This window comes from Vulpes vulpes, chromosome 4, assembly GCF_048418805.1.
Source record: "Vulpes vulpes isolate BD-2025 chromosome 4, VulVul3, whole genome shotgun sequence".
NCBI lineage: Eukaryota > Metazoa > Chordata > Mammalia > Carnivora > Canidae > Vulpes > Vulpes vulpes.
The window spans coordinates 95,314,745-95,330,264 of NC_132783.1; the positions used below are offsets into that span (position 1 = coordinate 95,314,745).

General features: G+C 57.0%; 1 protein-coding gene across 4 annotated transcripts in view; it reads right to left on the reverse strand.

Annotated features, from left to right (window-relative positions):
* The window catches only part of UNC5A (unc-5 netrin receptor A), a 61,812-nt gene that overhangs the window by 6,290 nt on the left and 40,002 nt on the right, over positions 1 to 15,520 (reverse strand). Inside the window, exons 2-9 of one of the 4 annotated variants that reach the window (XM_026006574.2) lie at positions 9,350 to 9,571; positions 3,965 to 4,108; positions 3,598 to 3,701; positions 3,290 to 3,470; positions 2,453 to 2,620; positions 1,727 to 1,891; positions 568 to 756; positions 160 to 462 (exon numbers count right to left, since the gene is read on the reverse strand). In XM_026006574.2, the coding sequence (XP_025862359.1) occupies positions 160 to 462; positions 568 to 756; positions 1,727 to 1,891; positions 2,453 to 2,620; positions 3,290 to 3,470; positions 3,598 to 3,701; positions 3,965 to 4,108; positions 9,350 to 9,571 (1,476 nt within the window). The remainder of the gene's footprint in view (positions 1 to 159; positions 463 to 567; positions 757 to 1,726; positions 1,892 to 2,452; positions 2,621 to 3,289; positions 3,471 to 3,597; positions 3,702 to 3,964; positions 4,109 to 9,349; positions 9,572 to 15,520) is intronic. The other 3 variants (XM_026006581.2, XM_026006589.2, XM_026006598.2) reach the window with 3 other exon arrangements.

Below are 15,520 nucleotides of genomic sequence, written 5' to 3' on the forward strand. Positions count from 1 at the left end.
CAAAACCCTATCCCCTTTCCTTGCTGCCTGGCTCAGCACTCGGGGTGAGGCTGAGCAGCACAGAACAAACATCAGAGCTGTCCTGTCCTCCCCTAGGAGGGACACAAAAGCTAATCTTGCCCCTTAGAGCTCCCCGGGGCACTCTGGGGTCCTTCCCACCTGTATTAGGGATCATCAGCCGGCCCCCGAGGAAGTTGAAGGTCCCATAGGTCATGTTGCTGGTGCCGCGGGGAAGGGAGCGGAAGTAGTTCTGAGTAGAGAGGCGGGAAACGAAGTCCTCGGCCTCAGAGGTGGGCGAGCTGTGGTGCAGTGTGTGGCGCCCACCACTCAGTGGGCTGAGCAGGTGCCCATTGGCGAGCTGGAACTTGGGACTTGTCCCGTCCTGCCGGGGACACAGACTGCCCTGGCAGGTGGTGGTGGTGGTGCTGAGGTCTGGCTGGATGGTGAGCAGATGGGGATTGTCTGCAAGGGTAAAGATAGACTCAGGGGGTGGCACTGAGGTGACCTGTTGGGTAATTCTTGGTGTGGGGGCCTGGCAGGGATGCTAGGAGTGAGGGGACACCTCACCTGCTTTGCTGGGCTTGATGCTGACGGGTTGGAAGCCTGAGGTGAGGATGGACGAATCGGCCACATCTGAGTCTAGCCCTTCCTTCTTTCGGCAATAAACAAGGATGAGGACAAGCAGCAGCAGGAGGAGGCATACAGCCACAGCAATGAGGCCCACATAGAGGGCCACATCCTCAGGCCTGGAAGCAGCTGCGGGAAAGAGCGCGGCCTTGGGAGGGGCAGGGTGCAGGAGGCCAGGAAGGAGAGGTCAGCAGTCTACACCCCAGGAGGATGAGGCGCTCACTCCTTGGGCATCAGCACTAGCGGGGCTTCGGATGCTGGTGGCAGGGAGCATGGAGTCAGCATGTGCGCATCTCAGCCCTGCATCTGCCACCACCTTGCTGTGTCACTCTGGGCAAATCACATCTCTCACTGCTCGTTCAGTCTGAGAGGTTGCTGCTACTGGAGGATGGAAGAGGGGAAGATACACTTCCCCAGACAGCCCTATTGAGCTGCTAGGCTGCACCTATTCTTCTGGGGCCCAGAGCAGCTGGGACTGGGAGGCAGCTCCTGGGATCTCCAAAGTAGGGGCTCTGCTTCCTGGGGGTGGAGGGGCCTGCTAATCTGGTTCCTAGCCATGTCCCTGGGCCAGAATCACTATGGGGGTGATTGCTCGGAGGAAGCTATATTGATTTTAGAAGGGCTTTGTGTAATGGAAGAAATGTCCATCAGAAAGGAATTGACACAGATAATTAGGTTTTTAATTGAAAGAATGGGGGAGGGTGTGTTCTAGAGAAAAAAATCCAACAGAGATCTTTAATTGTTAGTTATGGCCTTGTAATTAACAGGCCTCACAAGACTGGCATCCCCACAGGACTTTTGTGTGCACTTCGGGGACTCCGTGGAGGTGAAGTTGCAGAGAGGAGGGGGATCCAGGCATCTGGGGTACATGGGAAAGGTTCACATGTATGCATGTTTCATCAGAGGTGAGAGAGATATTAGGGTACACACGGGCACATGTGTGGGTATGTTAGGGATGGGGAGTTCCTGAAGGTCCTAAATTTTGGAGACAGGGTACAGCCTGTGGCAGGGGACTGACTCCCTTAGCCATCACCTCCTGGGGCTGGTCAGGGCCAAAACTGGCAAAATCCAGAGGACTCCTGGGGCAGAGAGGACTCACTGTGCACACAGAGATCGCTGGTGCAATTTCGGGTATCCAGGTCAGTGCCCCGGCACTCCTCGCCTCCATTGCGGGGTGCTGGGTCAGAACACTCACGACTCCGCCAGTGGGTGCAGTCGAGCCCACAGGCCGACCACTTGCTCCATGGGCTCCAGCTGCCATCCACTAGACGAGAGACAGACAGGAACAGAGAGGAGATGGTGCAGTCAGCCCGAGCAGCAGCCTAGGTAGTTTGCCAGTGCGGCCCTGCTGGGCATCCAGACCTAGGTGCAATGCTGTGTGGTAAGGAGCACACCCTCTGGTGTCCAGCTGGCCTAAATGATGCATGCTAATGACGGGATGCTGGGCCTGCTTTGTTCTATCCACACTATGGGGCCGTCCGGGCCCTGGGGCAACAAGGGTGCTTGGTCACACATGACGCTGTGATTCCAGATATAGGTGGTTCTGTAGCCTCAGGCAGTGCCCTGCCCCTGACCCACTCTGTCTATACCTGTCCTAATTGTACCTCAGACTCTCTGACTCAACCCCTCTACCAAAGCCTAGCCTGGACACAGACCAAACCCTGCCCCCAATCACATTAAACCCCATCCCAGCTTTGGACTGAGCCTAGCCCTGCGTGTGGGCGGGTGGGATGGAGCCATGGGGGGCAGGCTGGTGGGCACAATGGAGCCAGGGCACGGAGATGGCGTGGTGAGGAGCGATGTGGGAGGCAGCGGCCGCTGGTACCTGGGCACAGGGTGGCGCAGGCTGTTTTCTGGACATTCTGCCCCTCACAGAAGGCACCCCCGTTGAGAGGCGCCGGGTTGGTGCAGCTCCGGCTCCGTTTCTGCCAGCCGCGCCCACAGCTGGCGCTGCAGACGGACCACTCGGTCCACGTCGACCACCCACCGTTCACTGGCCGGACAGAGAAGGACTGGGGTCAGGGAGCGGGGGCTTCCTCAGATACGCTGGCCTAGGGGCCAGGGGGCAGGAGGGCAGAGGGGCCGTAAGCTGGAAATGGGCAGGCTGTGGCTGTGCTGGTAAAGAAGCCCTGGAGGGGAGCCTATGCTGGCCCCCAGGGCCTGACAGTACCTGTGCCACAGCCCCTTCTCCCAGCAGGCTCGGCAAGCACTGGGGGCAGCCAGCCCTCGTGGCAGCTTCCATGCTCCTTCAGTCCAGACCCCAGTTTTTCATGAAGGCAACTCCTGCACCCGCCCCCTCTGTCTGCTCCTAGGGTGCCTGGAACACTCTACTTTCCACCCCTGGGACTCAGGAGCATGGGCTGTGGCCTGTCACCTTTCCTAGACTCCCATCCTATGCCCTCATCTCCGTCTGCACAATGTCCCTTGCCCACAGGTAACCCGACGGATGGTTTAGGCGCAGAGGACTACCAACCTGTCCCACCTCTCTGTCCAGATACGCCCCTCAGCTCCCGGACAGCCACAGCAAGCCCTCTCCCTGTCCTTCCCAGTGAGGCCACAACCTGGTCCACTGGGTCCTGGCTCCATGGGGAGCCACCCACACATCATCGCCCCATCTCCCTATGCCTGGGAGCCCTTCTGCCCCACCAGCACTGGGGCCCACCGTAGACGATGACAGCAGCTGAGGCGCTGCGGCGACGCGCTACGATGTTCTTGGCCACGCAGGTGTAGTTGGCCGTGTCAGCCAGGCGGGCCTGTCGCACCACCAGGCTGTGCTCCCTTGTGATGTACACATTGGGGTCCAGGGACGGGTCCACCAGGTCCTCGTTCCGGAGCCACTCCACCTGGGGGAGGGAGCCATGCCACTGCACTGCCCACCCAGCTGGCCCTACCTGGGGGTGTCAGGGCAGGCAAGACCCAAGACCTGGGAGCCCTACCCACCTGTGGAGCAGGTACCAGAGCCCCTCTCACCTCAGCTGGGGGGATGCCCTCCGGTGGACGGCAGGGCAGCACGATGCCCTGCTCCAGGGATACCTCCTTGGCCAGCGGCTCCTGCTCGAAGTTCTTGCGCAAATCTGGGAGAAGAGCAAGAGTGTTCTCTGGCCTGAGTGGTTCATGCTGGCTCAGCCCAGCTGGGCCTGTCCCCTGGTCCCACAGGGGCCACAGCACATGGCAAGAGAAAGTGCCAAGTGACTAGGAGGACATGGGAGTGCCTTGGCAGTGTGCAGAGGTACTTTTCTCCACCCATCAGGCAGGACGTGAAGTTTTCTTGACCAGACCCTTATCCCTGGTGATACCCTCCGGCCACCCCTGACCAAGGGCCAGGTCCTAGACTCACAGGCAATGCGGATGTAGGCCTTCTGGCTCTTGGTGGTGCCTGAGGAGCTCCACGCCACACACTGGCACCAGTACTCCTCCAGCCCAAACACCTTCTCCACCTGCTGCCTCGAGACATTGATACGGACCTCCATGGCGGGCAGCCCTGTGGGGCAGGAGGGGTGGGTAGCCAGGGTCCTGGTTGCGCCGAGCCTCACACGGTTCCTGCCACCCAGATGTGTGTATGTGTGTGTGTGTGTGGGGGGGGGGGGGGATGTCCCTGCACCACCAGGGTTACTCTCTGCTCAGAAGAGTGGATCCTGAGGGCAATCCTTAGCCTGGAAGGAACTATGGGGGAGCCCCAGGGAGCACTCCATTTATAGCTCCTGAAGGCTAGGAGCCAGTCCTTAGCACTTCCATTCATTATACTTTGTTACCCAAGGCCTATTTCACCAGAGTCACAGAAATGTCTCTAAATGGGCTTCCCATCGTTTCAGAGACAACAGGCACAGAGGAGCTTTGGGCTTACAGGATTCTGGCCTTTAAGGACCCAAAGCAGAAGGGATGAGGCAGATAGGATAGCCCTGTGGCCTTTGTGGATTAGAAAAAGGTGAGGAAGGAGCTGGGTCACCTACCTGGGGGTTAGCAGGTAGATCCTGAGTGATATTATAATAACAGCTATTAACAATATAATTACAGCCATTATGTAGTATGGTAATAGACCCCTGGGGCTTAGCCCGGTTTCCCACATGCTGGCTCTTTTTCTTCAATCTACTCTTGCTATTGCCCCCACTCTATGGATAAGGAAACAGAGGCTTAAGAGAGGCGGTGATTTGCTGTAGCCCCCCAGGGGCTGTCTGAATTTGTGTGTGTTCAGGGTTCACCCTGCCCATTTCACAGGAGAAACACTGGTGGGGGTGAGGGGGGCAGTCTGCAGAGGTGAAGCTGGCCAGTGATGGGTCTCTGAAGCTCTCTCTACACTGACTGGACTGGGCTGCGGGGTTCCCTCTCAAGGACAGACTCAGCTCCCCTAACCCTCTGCCACACCTGGACCCAGGTAATGGTGCATCAGGGAGCCCAGATCCTTCAAGGACCCAGAAGGCAAGATACCGGCCCTCTTCCAGGCCCCTGGCCCTTGGCCAAAACCAGTGTCCCCAGGAGTGAGAAAAGACGGTTTCCAATTTCTCCTTCTCCTGACCTCAATTTCCCTCGGGTCATTGGTTTATCAGAAAGAGGGAGAGAGGCCGGGCAACCAATGTGTTTCCATTGTTAACAGAGAAATTCAATTAGGGCTGCATTGCAGGAGGAGCAGCAGCTCAGCTGAGTAGGCAGGCCAGGAGGCTGTTTTTCCTCTTAACTTCTTTAACATGTTTTTCCTGGACTCCTGCCCAGACCCCTCCTCACAAGTCTCTCCGGTTCCCACACTGGGTCCCCAGATTTTTCTCACTTGCCCCTGCCCCTGGCAAGTTCTCATAGGAGATTTGGAGGTGGGAGGCAGTGTCCACTGGCTGAGGTCATTGTGGCTGAGATCCTTCTGTTCTGGGCACTGCCTGTCGCCACTTTTCTCGAAGGTGAAGAAATGCGCATTCTCTGGGTGAGGGCTGAGAACTGAGGGTCCCTCATAGGGTCCCTGTACAGGAGAAGGTCCCAAGTACACAGAGTCTAGGCGCATGTTGTGGGGTGGTGACAGGGTCCTCCAGCTCTAAGCCTGGGGTTAGTGATGAGAGGCTTTCAGAACATTCTGAACTCAGTACTTTTCCTGAGTGGACAGGTCTACGGATGGATGGACTGCTTCATCCCCTGTGGTTGTGGTGGGAGCTCAGGCAACTCAGTTTGGGGAGAACAGCACTAAATTTAAGTATTCCTATTTCTTTCTCCCCATCTCCTCCCCTCTCTCCTGCCACTGCCACCCCCTCATCTCCTTCCTGCTGCCATGAATAAGGGCCAAGTTTGTCCACGATGTCCCAGATCCAGGCAGTGCCCTGGAGGCCCACATGCTCTAGGAGGGTGGTGGACCCAGGGGGAGACCCAGATTCTGCCCTGATGGTCCTTGATGTGAAGACTGCCTTCCTCCCTGCAGGTCAGTGAGAAGATGACAGGGGAGGAAGGAGGCAGGATCCCAGCTGGCCCTGGGGTGTGTGTGAGTGGTGTGTAAATGCTGTGGGCACATGGGAAGGCCCCAGTGAGGGCACTCTGAGTATTGCTGGGAGATGGAGGGTTAGCGGGGTGGAGGGTGGGGGTCTGAGGCCAAGCTGGGGCTTAGGTTCTCACTTTCTCACCAATCTGCTTCTAATAACCAGTTTGTTTAACACACAGTAAATTACACTCCCAGGTGGGACTCCAAGGCTTGGTTTCATAGATTTTGGGCTTTTATAGCATCAGCAGGTTTGGGTTTGAATGGGTTTTCAGGCTTTGGTTCCTCTTCCTGGCCTTCTGAATGGGGAATGGGGACAAGTGAGGGGAAGACAGAGGTAATGTCTTCTGGGGTGTCCACCTACCTACCCACACAGAAATGAGTGGGGCTGCAGATCTGTGCTGACCTAGGACTCCACCATACCTGCTTGACAACAATTTCTGGGTCAAGGTCTTTGGTCCAAGTATCGGCATGGTGCCAGCGCCCACTGCGGTGCCATCTGTTGGTGAGCAAGGGAAGCCTATTTCTTCTCAAAGCACCCAATGGCTTTGGGTTGAAAAATCAACAAGATCAATACAAATTCAGATATGGGGGCCATAAGAGGCTTGAATTGGTATGCTCAGGGTAGGAGAGAGCCCCAGTGATTATGGAAGGGCTATGTCCCCATGAGCTCTGCTCTGGCCTGGTTTGAAGAGAGCAAGGCCAGAAGAGTCTGCTGGGGAGTGGGAAGTGTTGGTTCTTGGCGTGTGTGGCTCAACCTATGACTGCTATGCAGGTACTGACCTGGGCCTCAGCCAATCCATGGATTCTAGACCTCCCAATGGCAGGGGACAAGGAGAGACATGTGGGGAAGCCTGGAAGACGAGGCTGCGAGCAACAGGAGGCTGGCCTAAAGACTCTTAAGAGGTTCCAGACAGGCCCTCAATGTTGTGGAAGGGCAGGGCTCTTCTCACCTGTCCTCTCCCTGGGGGCTCTGCCACAGCAGTGGAAGGCCTCATCATGCCTGGAAGTGGTGCTGGGCCCTGGGTATGGGAAGAGGGGGCAGGCCTGGAGCTGGGCTCATACAGGGTGCATGAGCTCTCATGGCTTCCCCCACCAACCTGCAAGGTGACCCTCCTCTCCCCCATTTTGCAGATGAGAAAACTGAGGCCTGGGGCAGGGGAGGCCAACACTCCCGCCAGGCCCTAAAGCTGCAGGGGCAGGGAGGCTTCTAGTACCTCTGCTGGGGTCCTAAGGTGGGAGATCATCTTGGGGGCCACCGTAGGCCTGGCACATAGCAGGTCCTCAGTTAAGCTCTGAGGACTGCAAGAAAGAAGCCACAAGCAGCAGCTTTGTGTAGGCCAGGGCTCTGCAGGGCTCAGGGGCCTGGGCAGGAATCCCGAATTGGGGGATTGACACCTGGTGGGAAGGAGACCAGCCCCTGCTGACTCTGGAAGGAGAGTCAGGTGTGACTTCTAGGGACCTGAGTGTTTGGTTGGAACCCTTTTGGGGCCCTAGATGAGTCAGAGCCATCTGTAACATGACATCCTGGCTCTGGGCACTTAAGTTCCCCGCTGCCTAAACGCATGGCTCCTTTGCTCACATCCTGGTTATTGTGAGAGCTTCCAAGTTCCCCCAGGCAGGGCCCCTTCCTCAGTTTCCTTCTGCCCAGCACCAACCTCCCACAGTTCTGGTGTGGTCAATCACCCTATATCCTGCTGCCTGCTGCCTCCCTGGGCCACTTCTGCCCATACCCAGTCTTGGCAGGCTGGCTTGCCATTTCTGCATTTACATCTTCTGGTCCTTTGGCCTAGGAAATGCTCAATTCAGGAGGTTTTAAGACTCGTCCTTGGAAATGACTCCCCCTCTGGAATCTTTCCTGGGCTACCCAGACCCTCCTACTTGGCAGCTTCAGCCACCCCTCTGGGTCTGGGGTCTCCTGCCTGCCTTGACATGAGCATGTCCTGGGCATGGCCTGCCTGTCCTTGTCTGTACCACTGTCCTTGTCTGCCCACCCCGCCATGGCCTGGTGACTGTTCCCCTATAAGGTGTGTGCTGTGTGTCTCGGGACTCACCCTGAGGGCTCCTTGTGCATGGGGGCTTCACAACGCCAAGGTGAAGGGAGAGGAAATAAAATTAATTGGCGTTCTTGAGGAGGAAGAGAGGCTGTAGTTAGCACCACCAGGCCTACTCTTGGGGAGTGATGGGACCCAAACGAGGGCTCTTTGCGTACATCCCCATTGCCTACCTGCAGCCTAAGGCCAGGGTTGGGGCAGAGAATGGGGCATGCCATGGAAAGGGCACTTCTGAATCCGCCTGCTGTCCCTGGAGCCTCTCCTTCCACGTCTCAGTTCAGTCTCATTGGTTTCCTCTCCTCAGTGTCTCTGGTTCTGCCTCTTTCATCAGTCCCCTCACATCCCTCCCCATGGGCCCTGAGTGTCACCCATTGCTCCCACCATGTTACTCGGCAGTTTGAAATCCCATGGGACTGTGACCTCACTCCAGAGCCTAATGGGTGAGTCTTCCAGATGGCACCACCATTCCCTGGGCACATCTCCTACCTTCCCTGCTGACCCTGACCAGAATGCCTACCTTTCTTTCTCCAAACCTTTGCTCATGCTGAGCCCCTTCCCTGGAATGCTGTTCCTCTCCTGTCTATCTCTCATAACCCCTTCATTTCCATTTCACCTCCCCTGAGGAACCTCAGTCCTACTTTCCTCTTGCTGCTACCGGGCCCAGGACTCACTGAGAAGTCACTGTGCCGCCCACCTCTCTGTAAGGACTGGGGCTCTCTGAGGGTGGGGGCTGTGTCACCAGCATGAAACTGGGTGCTTAGGGAACGTGTGAGTGAATGAATGGGGGCACACAGATCAAACAATCACAGAGTATGAGGTCTGTGAGCTCTTCCATCATCTGGGACCGACTCTTTCCAAACTCCCTTTCTTGGCTGGCACCTCTCACCAGGCTGCCCATGGCCCAGCCCAGGCTCAGATGCAGTGGTGGCAATCTGCCCTTCCAACCATAGCATCCTAGGGCATTTGTAGGGGGCTTCCCTTTTACTCTTACTGACACCAAATGTTAAGGTCTGATGAAGGTGGGGGGCCCCTGGGGGAAGACCTCGGTGTACATACAAGGGGTCCTAGGTGTGGGAGTCCTGCCTCTTCTGGGGAGCTGGGGTGGTGGGCATAGCAGCCAGAGGCAACTGCAAGCCCCTCTCTGGGTCTCCGTTTTCTCTGAGGCTGAGACTCTTTTCCCCTTCACCTGGCCCTACTGGGCCGCCCAGCCTGGCCTCACCGCTGCTGTCGTCCGTGCTGCGCTCTATCACGTGGTCCACCTGGCGTACCCACTCCCCGTTGCACTTGAAGAAGATCTGTGTGGCAGGCAAGGCCTTGCATACCAGCAGCACCGGCTTGTTCTTGACGATGTATACATCCTCCGGTTCCACCAGGAAGTGGGGAAGCAGGTCTGGGTTGGCGCCGGGTACTGGGTTGGCCACTGTGGCACTCTGCTGGGCACCTGCAGCAGGGACAGAGAGGGAGGGTGAGCCGGGGTCTCTGCCAGGCTTTCAGGGCCCTTGGGAATTATGTGCCCATTCAGGGGCTGGGCCTGGGCCACAGGAAGGCAGCTGGTAGGGCTGATGGGAGGCACATGAGCCCAGGCTGCCACTTCTAGCCCAGCAATCTAGGCTACTGAATGCTCCCCTGAGCCTCACTGTCCCCTCTGTGAAATGGGGGAAGCCCACTCACTTCTGAAGACTATGGAGAGGTGGGAGTCCTAGCACTTAGGGAGCCCTCCACAACAGCAGCAATTAGGGCTCATCATCACTCAGAAGTTCAGGAGCCTGGAGAGGCAGCCAGCCCACTGCCCTTAGGTCCAGAGAATGCTGGAGAGAGGGAGAGGACCCCAGCAGGGCAGGTGGACAGGGTCCCTTCCTTCTATGCCTGTTTCTGGGGCCACTTCTGGGTTCCTCTCCATTCCTGGGCCCTGGAAGTAGGAGGTGCTCAGAAAGTAGCATGTGAATGAAAGAGGGAAAGGGGCTGCTGTGAGGGAGAACATGGGGGCCGGGTGCTGGTGGCAGTGCTCCAGGGGAGGGCGGGGTGGAGGGTAGCCTGGGCCATGGCGGGGTGGGCGGCAGGGTGGGAGCTAGGAGTGTGTCTGGGAGCCCCAGGGACCTAAGCCAGGTCCCACCTCTTTAAGGAGACTTGACTATGAGCTTCTTTCTAATTTTAACTGAAAACCACAACCATCCCACAAGTCATTTGTTGCTAATGACACAGGTAATTGGCTCTGAGGCTTTGGTGGAGGTAACCACCCCCCCCCACCCCCTGCTCCCAAGCAGTGTGACAGCCTGTTGGACCAGCAGGCCCCTGGGATGGTGGAGGAGGATGAGTTGGGAGGGAGTGGCAGGATGGAGGGGGTACCCTCAGCCTCCAGCTGCCCGTCAAACAGGCCCCCAACTGCCTGGCTTCCCTCCGGGCCATGTGATTTCCCCACAACCCACTCTTACAATCAGCAGTGCCCTCTGGGCCTAACGAGGGAAGAACTAAGGCCTCAGAGATCAACTCTGCTCCTTGCTAGTGGTGACCTTGGGTGAATTAGCCATTTTGTCATCTGTGACACCAGGGTTCTGTCTGCCCCTCGGGAAGGTTTGGAGGAGCCTCACGTGGTAGGCCTCTTGGGTTCTCTACCATCTACCCTTCTGAGGGGTAGTCCAGAACCCACAGAGGGCTTCTAACTGAAGAAGGCCTGGCTCCCTCCCTGCCCAGAGGGCATCCACACTGCCCTTTCCTTGCACAGGGCCTCTTTCCAAGGTGGGAGTCTCCCTCTCCACCCCAAGACTGTGATTTTGGGGAGGGGATCTGTGCCTGGTCCTGTAGGTGTCCTGGGCAGGCTTAGGTGGACCGGGAATGCTGGCCGAGGGGCTGTAACCTGGGGTGACTTCAGGCACGCCCCTCCCATCCTGAGCCTGTCTCCCTGCCTGCTAGAGGCAGCACCCATCTTCAGACTGCTGTGAGGATGAGATGGGAAAAGGCACTGTGCGTGGGGCTCGGCACATGCTGGCTGCTGCCAGGGCCTAGTGGTTTTGCATTTCCAATGGTAAAGGGGTTCCTCTCCCTCAGCTCAGCAGCCCTCATGGCACTGTCTCTGTGGTTGAGGGCTTGATGAGGAAAGGAAACTGAGGCATAGAGCCACAGATGCCTTGCCCTCAGAATGGGGGTGGGGAGTGACGCCTTGTGTGGGAGGGACATGGGGAGGTGGAGGGCGTTTGTGACTCAGCACGACAGCATCTGCAGCAAGGCCATCCTGCCTACACGCTGCCCCCCATGGCCTCTCCCCAGCTTGTCTCTCCCTCTTGTGAAGCGCTTTCCTGCGGCTCCAAGATGAAGGTCAGCCTACCTAGGAACCACACTCCTAGTTGGGAAGAAAAAGCTCACCTTTCTCCATCCTGCCCATCAGATACACCTCTGGGGCTCTGCCGGTGCCCTCCAGGGTCTGTCTGAGGTTGGGGCAGGGGAGGAGCCACCTGGACGCCTCACAGATGGGAACTGAGGTTCCAGGGCAATGTCACTTACCTCAGACCCCCTGGCTTGGACCCTGGACTCACAAAGTGCCTGGGGTCCCCCTCATGACTTCTGTTATAATGGCTCTTCACTGTCACGTGGCAGCCACTCGCCACTCGGGCAGGGCAGGGCAGGGCAGGGCTGGGTCAGGCTCAGGCCTCCTAAGATTTAGACTGTGACTGGGAGTGTGGCCTGGAGTGGGGAGCTGGCAGGCCCAGTGGCCTCTCTGACACAGTATCTCCACAGACGCCGCCGGGGATACCCAGAGGAGGCCAGAGCTTGATCCCTGAGCTTGGAGGGGGCTGGGGAGCAGGGGTCACATGCTCCAGCAGGGGATGGGGCCCCCTAGTGGCAGGATCCGGGCTTCCCTGTGCCTCACCTTGTGGAGGCTCCATGCTCACTGGTGCCTGCCTGGGGCTCAGGGCTGTGTGGGCAGGGGTCCTGGCCAGGGAGGCGGACAGTGAGTGGCCCTGTAGCCTCCCCGTCGGCCGCAGCACCGAGCACTGCTCACGTCAGCTGCCCGCTGAACCTAGCACAATCCCTCATGTCTGCATTTAACTGCTAATGAAAAATAAATGTACTGTGACCAATAAGGGACATAGCTCACTTCTCCAGGGCCTCCGTCACGCCACACTGGTGAGGCCTCCCTCCTCACCCTGAGGGGAGGCATTTACTAGGTGGACCCAGGGGGCACCCTCAAGGTTTCAGCTACACCCTCTATCAAGGACACTCTAAGGCCACAAGTAGAGGTAAATTCAGGCCCCACTGGATGTCCTCTTGGGGCTACTAGAAGCTTCCCGGTGGCCAGAGCTGGCTTCCCCTACTCTGGCCCTGGAGCCCACCATGTGATCTCCATCCTGTGGTCAGCATCTGTGATTTGCCTGACCCTGCACTGCCCCACTTAGGCCTCCTGCCTGAACTAAGCCAGAGCATGAGCCTCGGGGCTTTCCCCCTCCATATCACAGGCCACTAGAGTGAGCATCGTTCTCTTTGACATGATTCCTATACTTGTCTAAAAAAAGAGGACACCAAACAGTGCATGCTCAGGGCCAAAGGATCTATGACCCTTTCCACAGGGCACAAGCTCTCTAGTTTGCCACAGCCCCCACCACTCCCTATTGCCCCACCCAGGCCTGCCTCCTCTAGTTTCTCTTGTGTGCCTGGCTCCTGTGGGTGTTTCAGGAGGGGGCCAACTGCTTTTGGCTGGCATCTCTGAGTCTTCTGTTCTGGCATGGACAACTCTCCAGCCTTCCTGTGCAGAAATACCTATTGATCCCTCCTAGGCACCACACCTACCACCTCTAGGTCTCTGCCCACAGTCTTTGTCTCAAACACCCTTCCTCCCTCCTCTGTCAGCACTTTTCTACCTTCTCCTCAGGGCCCAGCTCTACTGGCACTTCCTCTGGAAAGAGGGGTCCCCCAACTCACTCTCCCAGTGTTTTGCCCTCTCTGCATCCTGTTCTCACTGGTGCTGTAGCTCTTACCAAGGAGAAACAAGTGGGCAGCTAAGGCCTTTGTCTTCAGCCAGCCTATCCATCCCTGGTCCCTGCCACTCAGCTCAAGGCTGCTTAGTGCAGGCATTAGCAACTGGGGACTCAGAGTGGAGTGCCTACTGCTGCTTCCCTTGGGGCTGCTGAGGCAATGAACGTGGAAGGATTGCTCTGCCAGGACGGACACCCAGGGTCTCTTCCAGGACAGACATCTAGGGGCTGCAGGAAAGCTGGCAGGTACAGGTCCCATTGACTATTTAGCCCTGGCATGCTCTGAGCCCCAGCCTTCAGTTCTCCAGAGGCTCTGTTCACCATGCGCCAGCCAAGGCTCTCGCACTTGCAAAGGACGTGGCCCAGCTGCCCCATTGGAAATCAGTTAGAAAGCTTTTTTCACTTACTGGCAGATTCTCAATGGGCACCTGCATACAGCTCAGGCCCTGAAGCACAAACCCCACTTCTACTGAACCCTGGAGCTGGCAGGCTGGCTCCCACTTGTCTCAGGAGGGCACTGGCTACCCAAGTCAGCCTCAGCTGACACCCCTGCTCTGGCTGCCCCATTAAAGGTGGGAGCAACATCCCAAGCAGTCCCCATTACCAGGATCTCCTGGACAATGAATGATGAGGAAGAAGGGCCTGGGAGGCCTGGGAGACCACACGGGTTCATCTTCTTTGTGTATGTGGAGGGGGGTGGGGGCTTGGCAAGAGCTAAGCCTGGGACAGACTCCCTCCCCTCCCACAGTGCTCCTATGACCTAAAATGTATTCATTCATTCATTCATTCATTCATTCAACAAATACTTCTGGACGGCCACAACTGTTCTGGGATACAGTGAGCAACATAAACAGCCCCTGCTCTTCAAGTTCGAGAAACAAAATAGAGGATTCCAGATGTTGCTGAGGGTTATGAAGCAGGTATAAGGGGTGCTATTTCAGAAAGGGTGTGGGTGCAAGGGCTTTAGAGAGGAGGAGGGCTCAGGGCAGATCTCTCTGCAGAGGTGACATCTCAGTGGAGCCCTGAATGCCAAAGCCAGATGGAAAAGCGTTTTAGGAAAAGAGAAGAGCAGAGGTGTCAGGCAGAGAAGACCCAAGCTTGTGTGAGGCCTGTTGAGGAGGTCGGCATGGCCAGGGTGGAGAGAGAGCAGGAGCCTAACCTGGGGCCTTTAGGGTCTAGTAAGCAGTTGGGATTTTACTGTAATGGCAATGGGGGCCTCTGGAGAGCTGTGTGCCAGGGAATGATGAAATCTTCCTGCATGAACAGGTGGAGGGAGGCAGGAGTGGGCAGTTGGGAGGTGGACGAGGGAGCATCCAGTGGAGTGGACCTCATGGTAATACTGTCCCATGAGGTCCATGTGGGAAATCCCACCCAGCCTTCAAGTTTCAGCAAACATGCCACTTTGTCTGGGATGCCTTCCTGGATCCACACTCTTTGCCACTTGCCCAAGTGCTCACCCTGTCCCCTGAGCCTCCCTCCAGGGTACATTCAAAATAGTCTGCACACTTGTACTTGCTTTGGGCAGGAGCCCAGGATACTGATGGTGTATTTGTTGAGTGATTGAATGACTACCCCTTCTCTTTCCTTGAATTTCAGCAGATCTGCCAAGAGTAGCTACTTCACTATTGTCCTGTAGGGAGACCCAGGGGTTGTATAGAGTGGCCCGTAGGTGGAGCTGTGGGCAGGGAGAGGGCTCCTGATGGCCACATGCCACTCAGGCTGAACCCCTCTGTCTCACTTGCAGCCTGGGATGACAAGACCTGCCCCTGTAACTCCGAGGCCCAGGGTGGGTGTGAAAGTGCTTTCAAATGTTTTATTTTTAAAAGCACCATGAAAATATGAGGTGTGATTAATCAGGCTATTAATGAACTCGTATTTTCTGAGCAAAGACTCAGTCTCAGGAGTGGGATAGGAGGGTTGGGGGCAGGGTGTCATCTGACCTCATTCAGCTGGAAGATATGAATGCTGTTTCCCAAACGCAGCCTTTCCCCTGCTGCCACCTGCTCTTTTCAGCCTTCCAACAGTCCTGGTGATCAGAGCCACAAGTGCCTGCTTTGTCCACTCTGAGAAATATTCTGGATTGGAAATGGGGTAGAGGAGGGAGCTGGGGCTTGGCAGCTTTCTCTTTCTGCAGCCTGAACTTTTTCTGGCAGTTCACCCAGCTTTGAGCCCTCTGACCCCTGGGCACTTATGTTTCCAGACTGCCTTACCTGGAGATTTGCATTTGGTAGGTCCCTCTGGGGCCTGGATATCCCAGTTTCATAGGCCCCAGGGGGAGAGAAGAGAGCACCCCAGGCTAATGCACCATGCCTTTCACCTGGCAGTGGAGGTCCTGTTGGTCCAGGGTTTGAGCTGCCACCTGGCCTTGCCTCTAGGGCCTCCCTCCAAGTGTGCCATGTGGGGTGGCACCTTGACTATTTGTA